This window comes from Trichosurus vulpecula, chromosome 2 (assembly GCF_011100635.1).
Source record: "Trichosurus vulpecula isolate mTriVul1 chromosome 2, mTriVul1.pri, whole genome shotgun sequence".
In the NCBI taxonomy this organism is placed as follows: domain Eukaryota; kingdom Metazoa; phylum Chordata; class Mammalia; order Diprotodontia; family Phalangeridae; genus Trichosurus; species Trichosurus vulpecula.
In genome coordinates, this window is record NC_050574.1 from 62,369,734 (window position 1) to 62,384,842 (window position 15,109).

General features: G+C 42.3%; 1 protein-coding gene across 1 annotated transcript in view; it reads left to right on the top strand.

Moving 5' to 3' along the window:
* STX12 (syntaxin 12) overlaps positions 1-11,898 on the top strand; it is a 29,976-nt gene extending 18,078 nt beyond the window's left edge. The window contains exons 4-9 of the mRNA XM_036746525.1: positions 4,096-4,233; positions 4,739-4,782; positions 5,986-6,091; positions 7,219-7,291; positions 7,766-7,848; positions 10,338-11,898. Coding sequence (XP_036602420.1) covers positions 4,096-4,233; positions 4,739-4,782; positions 5,986-6,091; positions 7,219-7,291; positions 7,766-7,848; positions 10,338-10,430 — 537 coding nt within the window. The 3' untranslated portion in view covers positions 10,431-11,898. The remainder of the gene's footprint in view (positions 1-4,095; positions 4,234-4,738; positions 4,783-5,985; positions 6,092-7,218; positions 7,292-7,765; positions 7,849-10,337) is intronic.
* The last annotated feature ends 3,211 nt before the right edge of the window (positions 11,899-15,109 follow it).

Genomic DNA, 15,109 nt, shown 5'->3' on the forward strand with positions numbered 1-15,109 from the left:
CAACACAGTCATTTATTCCTAGATCTTGAGGCCCACTCATGCATGCTTCTTTGGGACAATATAAGCATTCTTGGATCTTGTGGGAACAGTGTCCAAGTTATGAGAGTCATTGAGCCTTGTGATTGCCTCAAATCATAAGGGTTGTTGAGCCTTGGGCTCATTCATCGGGGTACAGAACCAGAGTTAATGTGGTAGGATCAGGAGTGCAACATCTGGTTTGGTTCACTTAGCAATCACAAGTACAAGGAGAGTTCACAGTGTTAGAAGATGTGATTGATTGCTTCCTGCTGTAGTATGACGGCTGCAATTCCAGCTTTCAGGTCAGGATCCCCTGGGAAGTAGGGAAATCAGAAGTCCTAATTTTGGGGTTTTGCCATGGCTGAGATCATCCAGAGGGTGAATGCAAAGGATTGTTGTTATGCCATGCTCAAGGCACAGCCTGCTTGTTGGGCCTTAGCTCTGGAAAACAGGGTGTCTCCTAATATCTTGACATGTTGTTATTATTATTTTAGAACATGTATATATATTTTTTAAAGAGTGTAAGCTCCTTAGGGTTAGGAAGTAATAGGTGTTCAATAAATGTTTATTGATACTGTGGTTAAGTAGTAATCACTTTCCATCTATCTCAAATAGAAAAATACAGTCCAATAAGCATTGTACATATACAATGTACAGACTCCATGCTTGGTACTGTGTAAGATACAAAGGGGAATAATTTAGCAAATGATCTCAGTTCTGCCATTCACCCCTTGCACAACTCACTTTCCTCCTCCACAAAATGAGAGGGTTGTATTCGGTGGTCTCTAAGGCCCCTTCCAGCTCTAAAACTATCATTCAGTGATTAAATACCTACTGTGTCTAAAACATAATGCTAGATTCTTGAAATCGGAGGATCAGATTACACATCATCTCCTGTTGTCAGGTAGTTTACCATCAAGTAGCGGAGCTAAGAAGTGTGCAAACACATACAAAACAGAACAAGTGTGAGAGAAAGGTCCAGATAAAGTTTTTTGAGAAGTTTTTGGACAGAAGGTTTGATTTCTGTTGAGGAGAAAGGGGAAGGCTTCATGGACTAGATGGCATTTAAATTGGGGCTTGAAGGAAGATATTTCAACAGAAGAGATGAGGAAGGTAAATCCATGCCAAGGAATAGGGGAGAGTGTAAGCAATAGCACTGAGATGGGAGAGGGAAGGACTAGAAGACAGACAGAGAATACTATGGTTTGGTTGCTACATAGAGAGCATACATAAAGTGTGTGATGAGAAAGGTTGAGGAGAGCTAGATTGTGGAGGTATTTCAGTGCTAGTCCCTGCCGTGGTGAGCCTTACATGAAGTATACACACGTTTTCACTAGACTGTAAGATCAATGGGCAGTATGATTGTGAGAGAATGTTCTCAGAGATCCAGAGAGTGATTACATCCCATTTGGAAGATTGCTTAGGGAAGGAAGGCTTCATAGAAAAGCTGAGCCGTGGAGAAATTTGGTGACATTAGTCACCTTATTTCTAATTTTTTTTTTCCTATGCAAAATGTTCTAGGGAACTGTGAATCTTTATCCTATAGGTGCAGCCAGCCACTGAAAGATATCTTTTAATTTAACTAATGTCAGTTTATTTGTCAAGATATCTGTGTAGTAAAGATTGCAGCTGTCAGTAAAGAGTTGAAAACAGTTATCTCAACAGACTATTTTTAATTATTTTTTTTTCAACTAACCAAAATCTTTTCTTTCCCTCCCACCTCCACTACACTCCCCTGTTGAAAAAGAAAAACAGTTTTTGTAATGTATTCAAGCATAATCAAACAAAACAAATTCCTTCATTGGTCAGATGATGGTTACTTTATATATATTTATATGTAAATATATATAATATAAATATATAAAAACATATATATGTATATGTATGTTATCCATAGGTAAAGAGGTGCTTTGGCACTGGGGGCAGCCACCTTTTCTCAGGATTGTCTCATCTACCTGCAGGAAAGTCTAAAGTGAAGAAGCACATTTTCACTAACTCTCATTGTACCATCCCCATTAACAGCTAAATTCTGGGAGTAACAAAGAGCCCTAACAGTCTGAGGTGTTTATCTTCCTCCATGATAGTGATGATAAAATAAAGTTTTTCTTGATATTCACGAGTTGACTATATTTACATATAGATTATTAGCTTTTGGGGTTACTCTTGATGAATTTTTAATCCTGGGCCTACTTCCCCTTACCACACAAATACATTTCTAGTTTGTCTACACTCTTTGTCCAATTAGCGTGTGGTCAGGGACTACAAAGTAACTTCAATAGCCTAAGCAGAATAGAATTGGTTAAATTTATTACCTACAAAAATTATGTAATATATTCTTAAACCAAATAAAAATTTCTTTTGAAGTATCTGTGCCATCACTTTCCTCTCACAGACTCACAGATTTGGAGCTGAAATGGCCCAAAAAGGGATCCCAAGTCCAGTCCCCTCATTTTACAGATGAGGAAATAACAGCTAACATTAATAAAGCATTTTAAGATTTACAGAGTGCTTTACATTTATTATCTCATTTGATTCTCAAAAAATCCTTGGGAGGTAGGTGCTATTATTATCCTTTTTTTTTTACAGGTGAGGAAACTGAGGCAGATAGGTGAAGTGATTTGCCCAGGGTCACAGAGACAGTAAATGAGAGTGGTGGGATGCAAACTCAGGTGTTCTTACTCCACATCCCATGTCCTTTCCGTTGTAACTTGCTACTCCTTTAGCTGGAATAGTTACAGATCAGCTATATGGAACAAAATGTAGAGGTTTGTCATCACAGAAGTGCCTCCTTTGTTGAGTTTTTAATCCCTTCCCAGCATGGTACCAACCTGCCTTTCCAATCTTATTCCTCCCCCTTCTCCCAGTCTTTGGTACAGCCACACTGGCCTTCCTTCTTCCTCACACAGGACATTCCATTTCCCAACTCTGAACTTTTGCACTGGCTTCCCTTATGACTGGAATGCACTTCTGCCTCACTGTTATCTCCTAGAATCCTGTTTCCTTTGGAACTCTGCTCAAGGGACACCCATAGCCTTTCCCTATCCCCCAGCTGCTGGTATCTTCCCTGGGAAAAAAATGTATATTGTGTTCAGAGTGGGTGTGAGTGTGTGTATGTGCAGATCCTTTTTGATTGATGGAATGTGACCCCATTTATCTCGATTATCACAACCCCGACTCTTATTATCTTTTTGCCACACTCAGGGATCCTAAAACCCCAAGCAGATCTTTGTGTATCTTCTCTGCACTATCCTGTACTTTCTTGTGGTCACTGGGATTTAGCATATACCTCTTGGTGTTAAATCTTTTTAACACGTATGTCCCATGCCTCTAGGTTGCAAACTCCTTGAAGGCTGGACTCTGCACAGAGTAGATGCATAATAATAAGTATATTTTGTGTCACTTTGTATTGTCTCTAATACCCATCTCCTTCCATTCCCTCAACATCTCATACAGTATTTTACATATGCTAGGCATGCAATGAAAATGAGCAGATTTGAGTTCCCAAGGATCGGGTCTGTGGAATAAGGAGACTGTTTTGATAGTGGGAATTGCCTATATTTAAACAAGATCGGATTCTAATTCAGTAAGAAATAAATGCTTGTTGATGAGGGCAGAAACATCCCATTCTATAGTTCAGGCGACTGGACAGAGTGAGACTCAGCCCTTGAACATTCCAATGAAGGTGTCTCTGGCACCCTAGGCAGCTGTGGGTGTGGTCTAAATGAAAGCTTTCTCATTCTAGCAGAAGTCTTTTTGAAGAAAAACATCTATTCTGGGTTTAGAAGTATTTTTTCCTCCACATCACATTCTTTTGTGAGGAATAAAGATTTGGAATTCCCTTCGCCAGTGTGAAATGATAAGGTTGGTCAGCCTAAAAGAAGGAATAGCCACTTTGGCCTAGAAAGTGAACAGATTGGGCTTCCCAAGGACTAAGGGCTTCGGAAGGAGAAGGACACTACTTTATAGTCACTCTTCCATTTTCAGCTGCCCAGGTGTGCATATGGTTTTGGCTTCAGTGGGAATCGAATCCTAAAACAAGTTCATATTCTAATTTAATATTCCATTTCATCTCCTTAGCGCCTGCAGAAACTTCAGAAGGAGCGTTTGATGAATGACTTCTCTGTAGCCTTAAACAACTTTCAGACTGTTCAGAGAAAAGTGTCCGAGAAGGAGAAGGAGACTGTTGCCCGAGCCAGAGCGGGATCTCGCCTCTCTGTAAGTTTGCTTCCAAGAGGAAAGTTTTTCAATTTTTCTACTTTTTCCCCCAGGCTTTACTCTTTGGCTTTTGTTTTTCTTGCTATTAAGCATGAACACAGTCCTCTGAAAAAGTCAGGCTGGTTTTGAAGTTGCTCTGTCTTGTACAAACCCAATTCCTAATGTAATATTGATGTCCATCTTTCCAAAACCTGTCTCGATGACATTTTCTGTTCCTGTAGGTTTCCAGCCTTTCCCCTCTAGCTAGTCAGTTTCTCCAATCACATCCATTTTCTCTTGCTACCATTCAATCACTCTTCCTTCCTAAGGCTAGACCTGAGTACAGATTTCTCTTTAACCACTTTACACCCAGCCACTCACTCTTGCCCGAGTGTACTCCTCTTCAGACCATGTCATGGCTGAGAAATTTCTCTTCCTTTCTTATTTAAGCAAAAGCTATCAAGTGTGCTGTGTGTCTCTGGTGTGTTTCTGGATACCAGCAGCAATAATCCCTCCTCTTTCATAGGCGGAGGAGAGGCAGAGAGAGGAGCAGCTTGTCTCATTTGACAGGTAAAGTATGATTATCTCTCCATTTTGTTAGGTGTTGGGAAATGGAATTTAACTGTGTTTTAATTTTTAAAAAATACAGAGCTACATAAAATACAGCAGCTAATGGCAGATTTAAGATTCTTGCTTTGCGGTGGAATCAAGTTCGAGGAAAATAGAAACTTCCGAAAGGTAGCTCCATCTTTGCTGTTGGTCACACTGATGCACTGGACTCAACAATAGTCGTCAGACTTAGAGACCAGGAATTTGTATGTGCTTGTTTCTGTACCAGTCTATGGCCCTTTACCTTTTTTTTTTTTTAACCAATGTCATCTCATCTGTAAAATGGACACAATTCCTATTCCAAGGAAAATTTGGAATAATATGAAATAAATGAGCAACAAATGCTTGATGCTCAGAAAATGTCCAGTGATAGATTTTTAATGTAGCCTGTCTAGTGAAAAATAGAATATGCCTCCTCTTCCTTTATCACCTTTGACATATGAAAATAAATCTGTTTTGTGTCCTTTGATTTTGCGCCAACTTGTCTCCATTAGTGGTAGGTTAAAAAGAAATGTCCATTGAAAATTTTTAGATAGGTCTTTCATTATATACAGGGTGTCCCAAAAGTCTGAGTGCAGTTTTAAGCTATTATGTAATGTAAGTTTAAACTTACATTAAGCTACTAAAGCTTAAAACTGCACTCAGACTTTTGTGACACTCTGTATTTGAAGAGACAAAGGAAGAGGAAGTCCAGACTCTAGGCTAGGCAGGTTATGTACCTCATAGATTCAGAGCCAAGAGGAATCTTAGAGATGATCTCTGGTCTTGTCCAGCCCTTTCTTTTACAGCTAAAGAAATTGAGGTTAGACAATGTCATACAGATAATATGGAGCAGAACCAGGACTCTAGCTTTTTTGTGGTCCTCCAACCACAAATCCAACACTCTTTATACTGTACTGTTATTTTTAATAGAAGAATTTGAGACTGTCACTTTCTCAAGGAAATTCCTACCTATTCCTAATTTCCTACTCTGTTCTCAATTTTGCAGTCCTATTTAAATACCATACTTTTCCTCTTGATAACCATAATTCCCCAGAGAAGGCTTGGTAACCAGCTTTGGAAAGGCTTCTCTGGCAAGCCAGATGGCCATGTGTATTATATGTTGTATGCATCTTCTGCTCAGAAGCTTTGGAGTCTCAGTGGCCATATCTGTTATTCCCTTAGCAATGAAGAGTGGAATCAGATGCAGTCACAGGAAGATGACTTGGCCATTACAGAGCAAGACCTTGAACTTATTAAGGAGCGAGAAACTGCAATCAGGCAGCTGGAGGTAAGAGGAAGGATCTTGGCCTTTGCATTTTGCACTGCCCATGAAGCTATTGGAGTCCTTTTGCTGAATTATTCCCCCAGGAATTTCTGTCAAAACTCATGAGTTTATGAAATAGAGCCATAAGTCCTCAGCCTGCCACCCAGTATCTGTGGAACCTAGGCTGGCAAAGTCAGTGGATACAGGTGAGAGGGTGGCCTGAAAGGGCCAAGTCTGAATCTCATTCAGCTTAAGCTGTTGAATGAATGTTTTTTATATAGAAAAGTTCACAGATGTAAGAGTAGCAAAACACAAGCTTATACAATAAAGCGCATGTGAACTGAGGTAGCTGGTATGTGTTTGAAGCGTGTGCATTTTATGTATTCTTCAATGACTCATTCAGCTAGGTTTGGGTGTCTATGGTCTTGCTGTTTCTCACAGGTGAAATTGCATGTCCTAATACATCAGTCGTGGAACAAATTCACTTTTTCAAAACTAGTTTTTTAGCAGAAGTGACTGTACTTTATAAGTGTTTGTTTGTGGGAATCATAGCCAGGACAGCTACCCTTGACAAGGACAAGATCCTCTACAGCAGGCCTGCACAGCATATAGCCTAAGGGTGGTGTGTTGTGCAGGCCTGCTCTACAGGCACCCTTGGTCCCATTGCATCCTGTCTTCTTCAGCATAGTGCTATCTCTATCATCCCTACTCTCTCACTAACCTTCAATCCCTCCCTATCTGCTGGCTGCCTCCGTGAGGCCTACAAACATACATCTCCTCCTTCCTTAAAAAAAAAAAATCTTCAATTGACCCAACCAGACCATCCTTGCTATCGTCCTTCATCTCTGCTCTCTTTCATGACTAAACTGCTTGAGAAAGCCATCTACAGTACCCTCCACATCCTTTCTTCTAGCTCTTTTCTAAACCTGCAGCTTCAGACCTTATCATTCAGCTGTTTGACCATCACTAATTACTTCATCATCTTCACTCACAATTTGTGGGGAGATAGTCCTGAGTATCTAAGGTTAAGTTTATAAATACTTGCCAACATATATATTCCTCTCATGTTAACAACTGAAGCATGGAGCGAGCCTGAGGAAAGAATAGAGAAGATGAATCAAAATGTTGCTTACAATTGTTATGTTCTACAGGCCGACATTTTGGATGTCAATCAAATATTTAAAGATTTGGCCATGATGATCCATGATCAGGGAGATTTGATTGGTATGTACTATTATTGATTTAGCAAAAAACAAAAAGGGCAGGGGGAGAGGGGCCCTGAAAACTGCATGTTTGCATTTGTGTTGAAAAAGAATACAGTTAGACCATGTGCAAGAGCCTTATGTGTGTGTTGTTGGACATACTGAAAAATAATTCCCATAACAAATGCCCTCTTTTTAAAAGTAAGAATCATGGCGGACTTTCTTACATTCTAAACTCCATTTGCCTATTTTGTCTTAACTCTATCACTTAAGTGTGTGCCAGGCTGTTTTTTGCCATGGTTGTTGTGCCACACAAATGTAGCCTCAGTGTCTCCTAACTCCTCAGCACCATCAGATGTTGACAGCAGCCCAAGGCAGAGAGAGGAGCATCAGAAGGCAAGCAGGGAGGACTCTCAGTTCATTCCCTTGGGAGTTGGGGTGTGTGTGTGTGTGTTTGTGTCTGTGTGTTAATAGCCGATGTCTCTTGCTTTTCCAGATAGCATAGAAGCCAACGTGGAGAGCTCTGAAGTGCACGTTGAAAGAGCCACAGACCAGCTGCAGCGAGCTGCCTACTATCAGGTGAATGTTGAGGGCAGATGTCCCAGAGGACGGCCCCAGCTGCCTCTTTGAGTTTATGTTGGAAACAGGCAGCTGTGATCAGCTCTTGGTCCTGCTCACTCACTTCTTCTGTAGGCAATGCTGGAAATTCAGTTGAATAATAATAGTCTCTATTTTTATCATACTTTATAGTTAGAAACAAGAGAACTCCCCAGTAGGTGGTGAAGCATGCTCCTTACTCATGAGCCCCATCTTACTGAAGAGAGAGGGAGGCTCAGGAGAGGAAAGGGGCAAAGCCATGGCTGTGATTCAAAGCTAAGGCCTCTTGTTCCTCTTCCACTTTGTGTTCTGGAATTGAGTGTGACCGAAAAATGGATGGCTGAGTTTTCGGGTCTGTGTTGACTAGAGTGAGAGCAAGCTGGATTGAGGCAGTCTGTGCAGAATCAGCCTTTGGCTGACTCAAGCTCCGCAAACAAAAGCTGGAAGTCTGTGTGAGAAGGCTTCCTCAGGGCTGGGGGGAGGAGGCCATCCATCCTAGCTCTTCTGTGCAGATCTCATGGAGGTTTACACCTGGCCTTGGTCACTCCAGGTTTCTCAAGGTTAAGCTGCGTCAGAGTCCTCCCCGTAGATTCGAGCTGTGCTTTGTAAGTGCCTACTGGGCGTGCTCACTGGAGGAGGCAGCGCAAAGTTTAGGTGGGACATTGTGTCTCGGAGCTCTCCTCAAGTATGTCGTTTTTACATATGCAAACTTATTTGGATGTTTACAGCATACCTGTCAGGTAGATGATACAAGTGAGATTCATTCCATTTTAGATGAGATGAGGACACCGAGGCTCAGAGACCGTGAAAGTAGGAGCACTTAGTCTTTGTGAGGGGAATGAGACGTACATGGATAACTGTTTTTTCCTAGATCTGTGATTTCACTGGTGTAGGGAGCTCCCAGAAATATATTCTCTATCTATGCAAACTAACACCTTCTCTTCAGTTCAGGGTCTTAGTTGCCTAGTGGCCCCAAGAGCTGACTCACTGAGGGTAATACAACTAGGACATGTCAGAGGCAAGACTTGAACTCAGGGCTTTCTGCTTCAGAGGCCAGCTCTCTCGCTCTTGCTTTACCCAACTCCTCATGGGAAACTTGAAAAGTTTGTTACTAGCTAGGAGCAAAGATGAGTGGAAACTGTGGAAAGGAAGGTAGAATTGAGTTAAGTAATAAACTGTGGGTAGAAGTTCAAAGAAGGAAAGAAAGGAAAGAAGGAAAAGGACTTTTTAGGGAGAAGAAAAGACTTGAGCAAAAGCATGGAAGCTGGAAAGGCCGGTGGCGGGGGGCAGTGCAGTGCATCTCCTTGTCCAGCATGATTGGAACATTCTCTCTTGCAATATAAGCAGGATGAGATAAGACTGGAAAGGTAGGATGGTCCCAGCTCACGCTGGGCCTCAAGTGCCCAACAAAGCAATTGAAGTTATGTGTTAGGCTAGCTTGTTGTTCAGTCTCTTCAGTTGTATCCAACTCTTATGACCCCATTTGGGGTTTTCTTGACAAAGATAATGAAGTGGTTCGACATTTCCTTCTCCAGATCATTTTATAGATGAGGAAACATGCAAGTGGGTGAAGTGGCTTGCCCGGGGTCACACAGCTAGTGAGTGTCTGAGGCCAGATTTGCACAAGCTCAGAATGCTCTGCCACAGATCGGGGACAAATAGGCCATGTGAACATTTGGGGTGGAGATGACTCTAAATTTGTCCATCTTGAGTTTCTTTTGAGCTACTTAATTCTGCTTTGCTCACAGAGCACATCACTGCCTTTGATGTGGGCACGCCATACTGGGTGGTCCTTTGCTAGCATCTCTCAAGTCATACTTGAGAACTCAATTCCAAGAGTTTTTCAGAGAGACCTTGAGGGCCAAGTGCAGTTGTCTCCATAGATGTTAGTGAGTCCCTGGGTTCACATGGTGATATGGGAACAGAGAGCAGGGCAGAAAGGCAGGAGGTGCTTCCCAGGGGAGACTGGTGCACCTGACAATTCACTGGATATGAGCAGAGAAGAAGGGGGAGTCTGCTGTCACAAACAAGATTTCGCATGTCAGCAAGAGCTAAAGGAAGAGCAGATGGGAAAGATGCAGGCAAATCCTCCTGAGGCCTCCTATTGAACTACTTGACTGTGCTTAAGGCATTGACCAGTACTGGGAGCATTGACCAGTATCCTAGGGCTCCTGTCACCCCCCACCTCCAGCTTGTGCCACCACCTCTAAATTTTCTTTCTTCACATCATTAGACTTGGGGACCTGTAACTGAATTTAATATAAATTCCTTTACTCAGTACTTAAACTAGGCTAGTTGGATTCGGGGGTCCTAAGTTTGGTGCCCTCTGTTCCAGCAAAGTCAGCTGCCTTGAACAGGTCACCATGTATCCCTTTGTACAGGAGAGGGCAGAAGTGTAAAGCCTTTCGAAGGTGGATAGAAAGCCCAGTGAGCCGTTTTCTTATCAGTCTTTTAACTGTTCTTCTCCTTAGAAAAAATCCCGGAAGAAGATGTGCATCCTGGTGCTTGTGCTAGCAGTGGCTATAGGAATCTTGATATTCATTATCGTGTGGTTATCCAAATGAAGTGGCCGCTTCCCTCAGAATTCACTCCTGCTGAACAGCTTCCAAGCAAGAGTGTGTCGGCATCTCCAGAGCAAACCGATCCCCTCAAGAGAGCATCCCCGAGCTCCCTGTTAGTAATCTAGGTAGAAACTAACCGCTGGTGACTAGGACTTGGGATTGGTGAACCATGGAGATGGTGTTTATCAGTTTATGTACAAATTGTATCAGTTTTGCAAATTAGGAATTAACTTATGTGGGTTTTTGCTTTCTCTCGTATTCTGATTGCTCTCTGTCCCAAATGTCCGCTGATGAGTGAGTCCTCGGAGATTCTGTTCTCGAAGTTCTTGTTTGACAGGTAACACACTACATTCTCGTGCTATTGTCTTTTTATGTGTGTGCCAGAATGGCCTTTTTACCAGCAACTGGAACAGAAGGATTTTCTGGCAGCCAGTGTAATGGAGGCCATCAGGAACCTTTTATAAGCCAGCAATGTTTCTTACTTGCCATTTTGATTTGGAATTTCCAAGAAAAATATTCTCCATCTGCTTTGGAAGATTTCAGTTCTGTGTTTTGAACTGGAAGTTTGAACTGGTCAGTCTTAATTAAGGGCACACCTCCCATTTGACTTCGAGTTTCATTCTTCAGTTTTCTGTTGAGGTCAGTCCATGGTTGCCCCATTTGGATTGTATTCAGACAGCACTTTGGGGTTTTCAAATGAGCTTGTTAACCAATATATTTATTAGCACTCCCTGGGGCCCTTCTTTCATATATCTGTAGAAAGGATGACTGAGCAATCACTCCTGTTTAAGAGTGGCGTTCTTATAACAAGCTAAATGGGAGCAAACAATTTGTAGTGAATTAAATTTACTTTCATTTAGTTTGTTCCTACGTTCCTGGTGAATGGTGATTGTTGCTGTCACAAAGTTGAAGGCCCCTCAGCCCCTACCCCTCAAAAGTTGCTGGATGTTGAATGAATGAGATTTTTAAACTAGCCAGAAGTTTTCTTTAATAACTTGCCCTTTGAATCTGAGGCTAGAGCAGGTAAAAGGTTCATTTTGTAAATAATGCTGGTTTGGAATAGTAATGCTAACCCTTGAAACTAATTTATAAACAGGAGACTCTGCTCTCTGCATATAGTTTAGACTAATTGAAAGCGTTTGAAATAAACCCACCCTTGTGCCACACAGATGTGGCCTATTTCCTCCACGTGTCAGCTTGGAGTGAATGGAATGAGCACAACCTTTCCAGCTCTGACCCAAATGTGAACCAAGCCACCTGATGATGAGCTAGCTAGCTTGTGGCCAGTCCAAATGTCTCAATGTCCTCTGTCCTCCCTCAGCCTCCCTTGGTGTTTGTTTAATTCTCTTTGACTCGTCCAGCTGTGAAAATTAGGAAAAACAAGGCCCCAGAATTGCACACATTTCTTTGCACTATCACACCACCATTCCATCCAATTAATATCAATAAACATTTTTAAAAGCTTTTTGAGTACATTTATGTGGATCAGTGTCCTGATAGAATGAGCGGTAAATCCGTGCTCTGCTGCCCCTTAGAAGCAAGGATGGTGGTACCAGGTGAGTTCTGGGGGCAAGTTCTGGGGATAGTGTGGGTACTTGCTCCCTCTATCGGTACAGATCATAGCCAGCCCTTCTGTGACTTGGGAGATGGTCTGTCCCATAGGAATGGTATGACTGAGAAAATGCAAAATACAGTAATGAACTTCTTTGAGCTCAGCTATACTGATCCCCAGATAGTATCCATATTATGGCAGTCTGTTGCCATGTACTTGGAGCCTTTCCAGCTCTGGAAGACCTGCCAGTTTGCGATCCACCAGGACTGCCTTTGAGATCACTAGCATGCCTCAGTGAGCCGCTGGAGGATGATTCTAGAAGAGGTCTCTTTGCGGCACTAAGATTCTAGGGTTCTCAGTCTGTACTGACATTCCAGGGGATTTGGTTTGTCTATCCGGAGGAATGCCAGATGAATGCCTCGTGAGTCTGTTCTTCATCAGTCTCCTCTATCTCTTCCAAAGATGGGGAGACCCCTAAAGAGTTTGAATAGAACCAGGAACCCCTCTTCTCAGGCAAAGAACCTACCTGTCCATTGAGAGGAAATTGAAAATAGGAGTCTGCTAGGTCCTAAAATGAGGTCAGGCTAAGTGTGGAAGGGAAGGGTAGAGAGAGAAGTAGCTCATGGTATCCTGGGCTGTCAAGCAAAAATTTTGAAATGACTGCCTCACATCTAATGCAAAATGGATTATAGCAGAAGGAACTGCCTCTCCCAATTAAGGAGGTTAGACTGTGGGAATCCCCTTGGACCCCAAAAGAATTTGGGTCCCATTTGTTTGAGGGGGGAATGATGAGGGCACAGTCTCTGGGAACCCCCTTGAACCTGGAGTACAGTCTCTGGGAACCCCCTTGAACTCTCGTTGAATCTTCCCACTTGATCTGGCCTTGGCCTGAGGCTATAACCTTACATTATCTTTAGGCCCAAATCTTTACCTAGCCTTGCCCTTTATTGTCCTGCTATTTCCCACTCTTGAATCCTGATCAAAATATCTATGCCCTAGCTCTGTTACCTTAGCTCTCTTATTGTCTGTCATCTCCAGGTAGCCTTCAGCTGTTTCCCACCCTGGAGTCTGACCTCACCCCAGTCACCCCAGTTCCCTCTAAACCCCTCCTCTAGTCATCTCAGACTACTTGAGACCACCCCTCAATCCCTCCCACAATGTAAGTCTCATCTTGCCTCCATGAAGGGGCTCAGATTCGATCTAGCTCCTCCTCCTTTCATGGCTGTTTCAGCCACTCAGAGCCTGTTGAGGATAGTATTGGTACTTAGGACCTTCATGGTTCCTTCCTCAAGATGGAAGGGGCGTTGGCCATAGTGTGATGAATGAAACTAGGATTCAGTCCCCACTCCTACAGAACATACCTTACCCTGAGGCCTTTGAGAAAGAAGATAGTCTCTATCTCTCAAAGTTCCAATAAATACTTTTCTATTCAGCCTCTCCAACTTCATAAAGCATGGCATCTTTGAAATCTCCACGACCATATATATGAGCTAGGAAATAACAGCTCTCACATATGGCAATTTAAGGTTTGTAAAGGAATTTACACCCATGAAGTAGGTGCTATGTTATCAACATTTTAATAATGAAATGGGCTTAGAGGGATGAAGGGGATTTCCCCAGGGTCTTATGGTTGATAAGTATTGGAGGCAGGGCCAGAACCCAAGTCCAAGGCTTTATCCATTCTGCCATGATACCTCACTAGAAAGATACTGAATGAGAGATACCCTCTTAGGTGGGCTTTAAGTCCTAATCTAGGCTTTGACTTCAGATGGCTTGATCAATTTGGTGGGGGAAAGAATTGTTATACTTTTCCCAAAAGTGAAATTTGACTAGAAGTAACACCTTTATGTGGAGCCTTAAGCTCTACAAAGAGATTTAGTACTTTCATCTCCATTTCATAGATTAAACAATAGAGACTTAGAAAATCAAAGGGACTTAGCATGATCCTGGCATATGTGTGTAAGATGGGGTCTGAGTGCTGGTCCCCTGGCTCTTGTATTCATTCCCATACTGCCTTCAATCTGGTGTCAGATAATCCAAGTGAGTTTTCAGATTCCAAATTGCCTTGTAGATCAGTACTCTTTTCCCACCTGTCCCATTGTGGATACATCAGAATGCAAAGGCAACTCCTCAGGCTCTACAGATCATAGTGTTGAGGACTAAGATGGCTGCATCCCAGTCTGCAAGCCTGTCCTGACATCACTGATGATGCGGGTACTCAAACAAAGAGGGGTTTTTTTGCATTATAAGAGGGCTAGGTAATGCAAGCTGCCCCCCTGTACCAAAAGGATTGTGTTCACATCCACTGTGCTGGAAACAGAGGGAACATGGCTAGAACAGAAAGGATTATAGGGGTAAGAACGGCATTTGAGGCTTCTTGGGCTATAGGTACTACCAGATTTTGGGGGAAAGTACAGCTAAGTAAACTGAGTACTAAGAAATAGAAATTCCAAAGAGGCTTCATCTAGAGCAGTGATTGAGAGTGGCCAGCAGAGCTTACAGGCCATCTTGTTTAACCCTTTCTTTTTACAGGTAAGAAAACAGGCCCAGAAAGATTCATTCGTTTGCTCATGGCCACACAGGGAGTAAGGAATAGAGTTGGGTTTTCAGTCCAGGTTCTCCACCTCTAAATGCAGAGCTCTTTCCATTATATATACCACATCTACTGTTGACCAAAAGTTACCACTACTTAAGTATGGATGAAAAGGACAAAAAGCTTTAAAAGTCCTCATAACCCCTGGAAATTAGTGAGTGAACCTTGGTTTCCTTTGTTGCTTAAAGCATTTTAAAGACATAATTATTCTCATCTTCCTGAAGTCATGAGGCACAAAATTGACTGGAGAGAAAGAAACAGAGGGTGGGATTCAGCATTCCAGTCTACTATTTTATAGACTTTTACAAGGTTGAGGTGATAGATGAAAAACAGTGTTCTAGCCCATTCCTATCTCCATAGCATGGTGCTCTTTGAGCTATCCAAAAACATGTTCTGTTTCTGAACAGGAAATATGCCTAGGAAGACATGATCCTACAAATGTTCTGAGCTAACCTGTTTCCCAAGAGTCCAGACTGTCTTAAATTCAAACTAAATTTCCTATATTACCCCGTGAACTTCTCACCAGGTGTTTGCCCC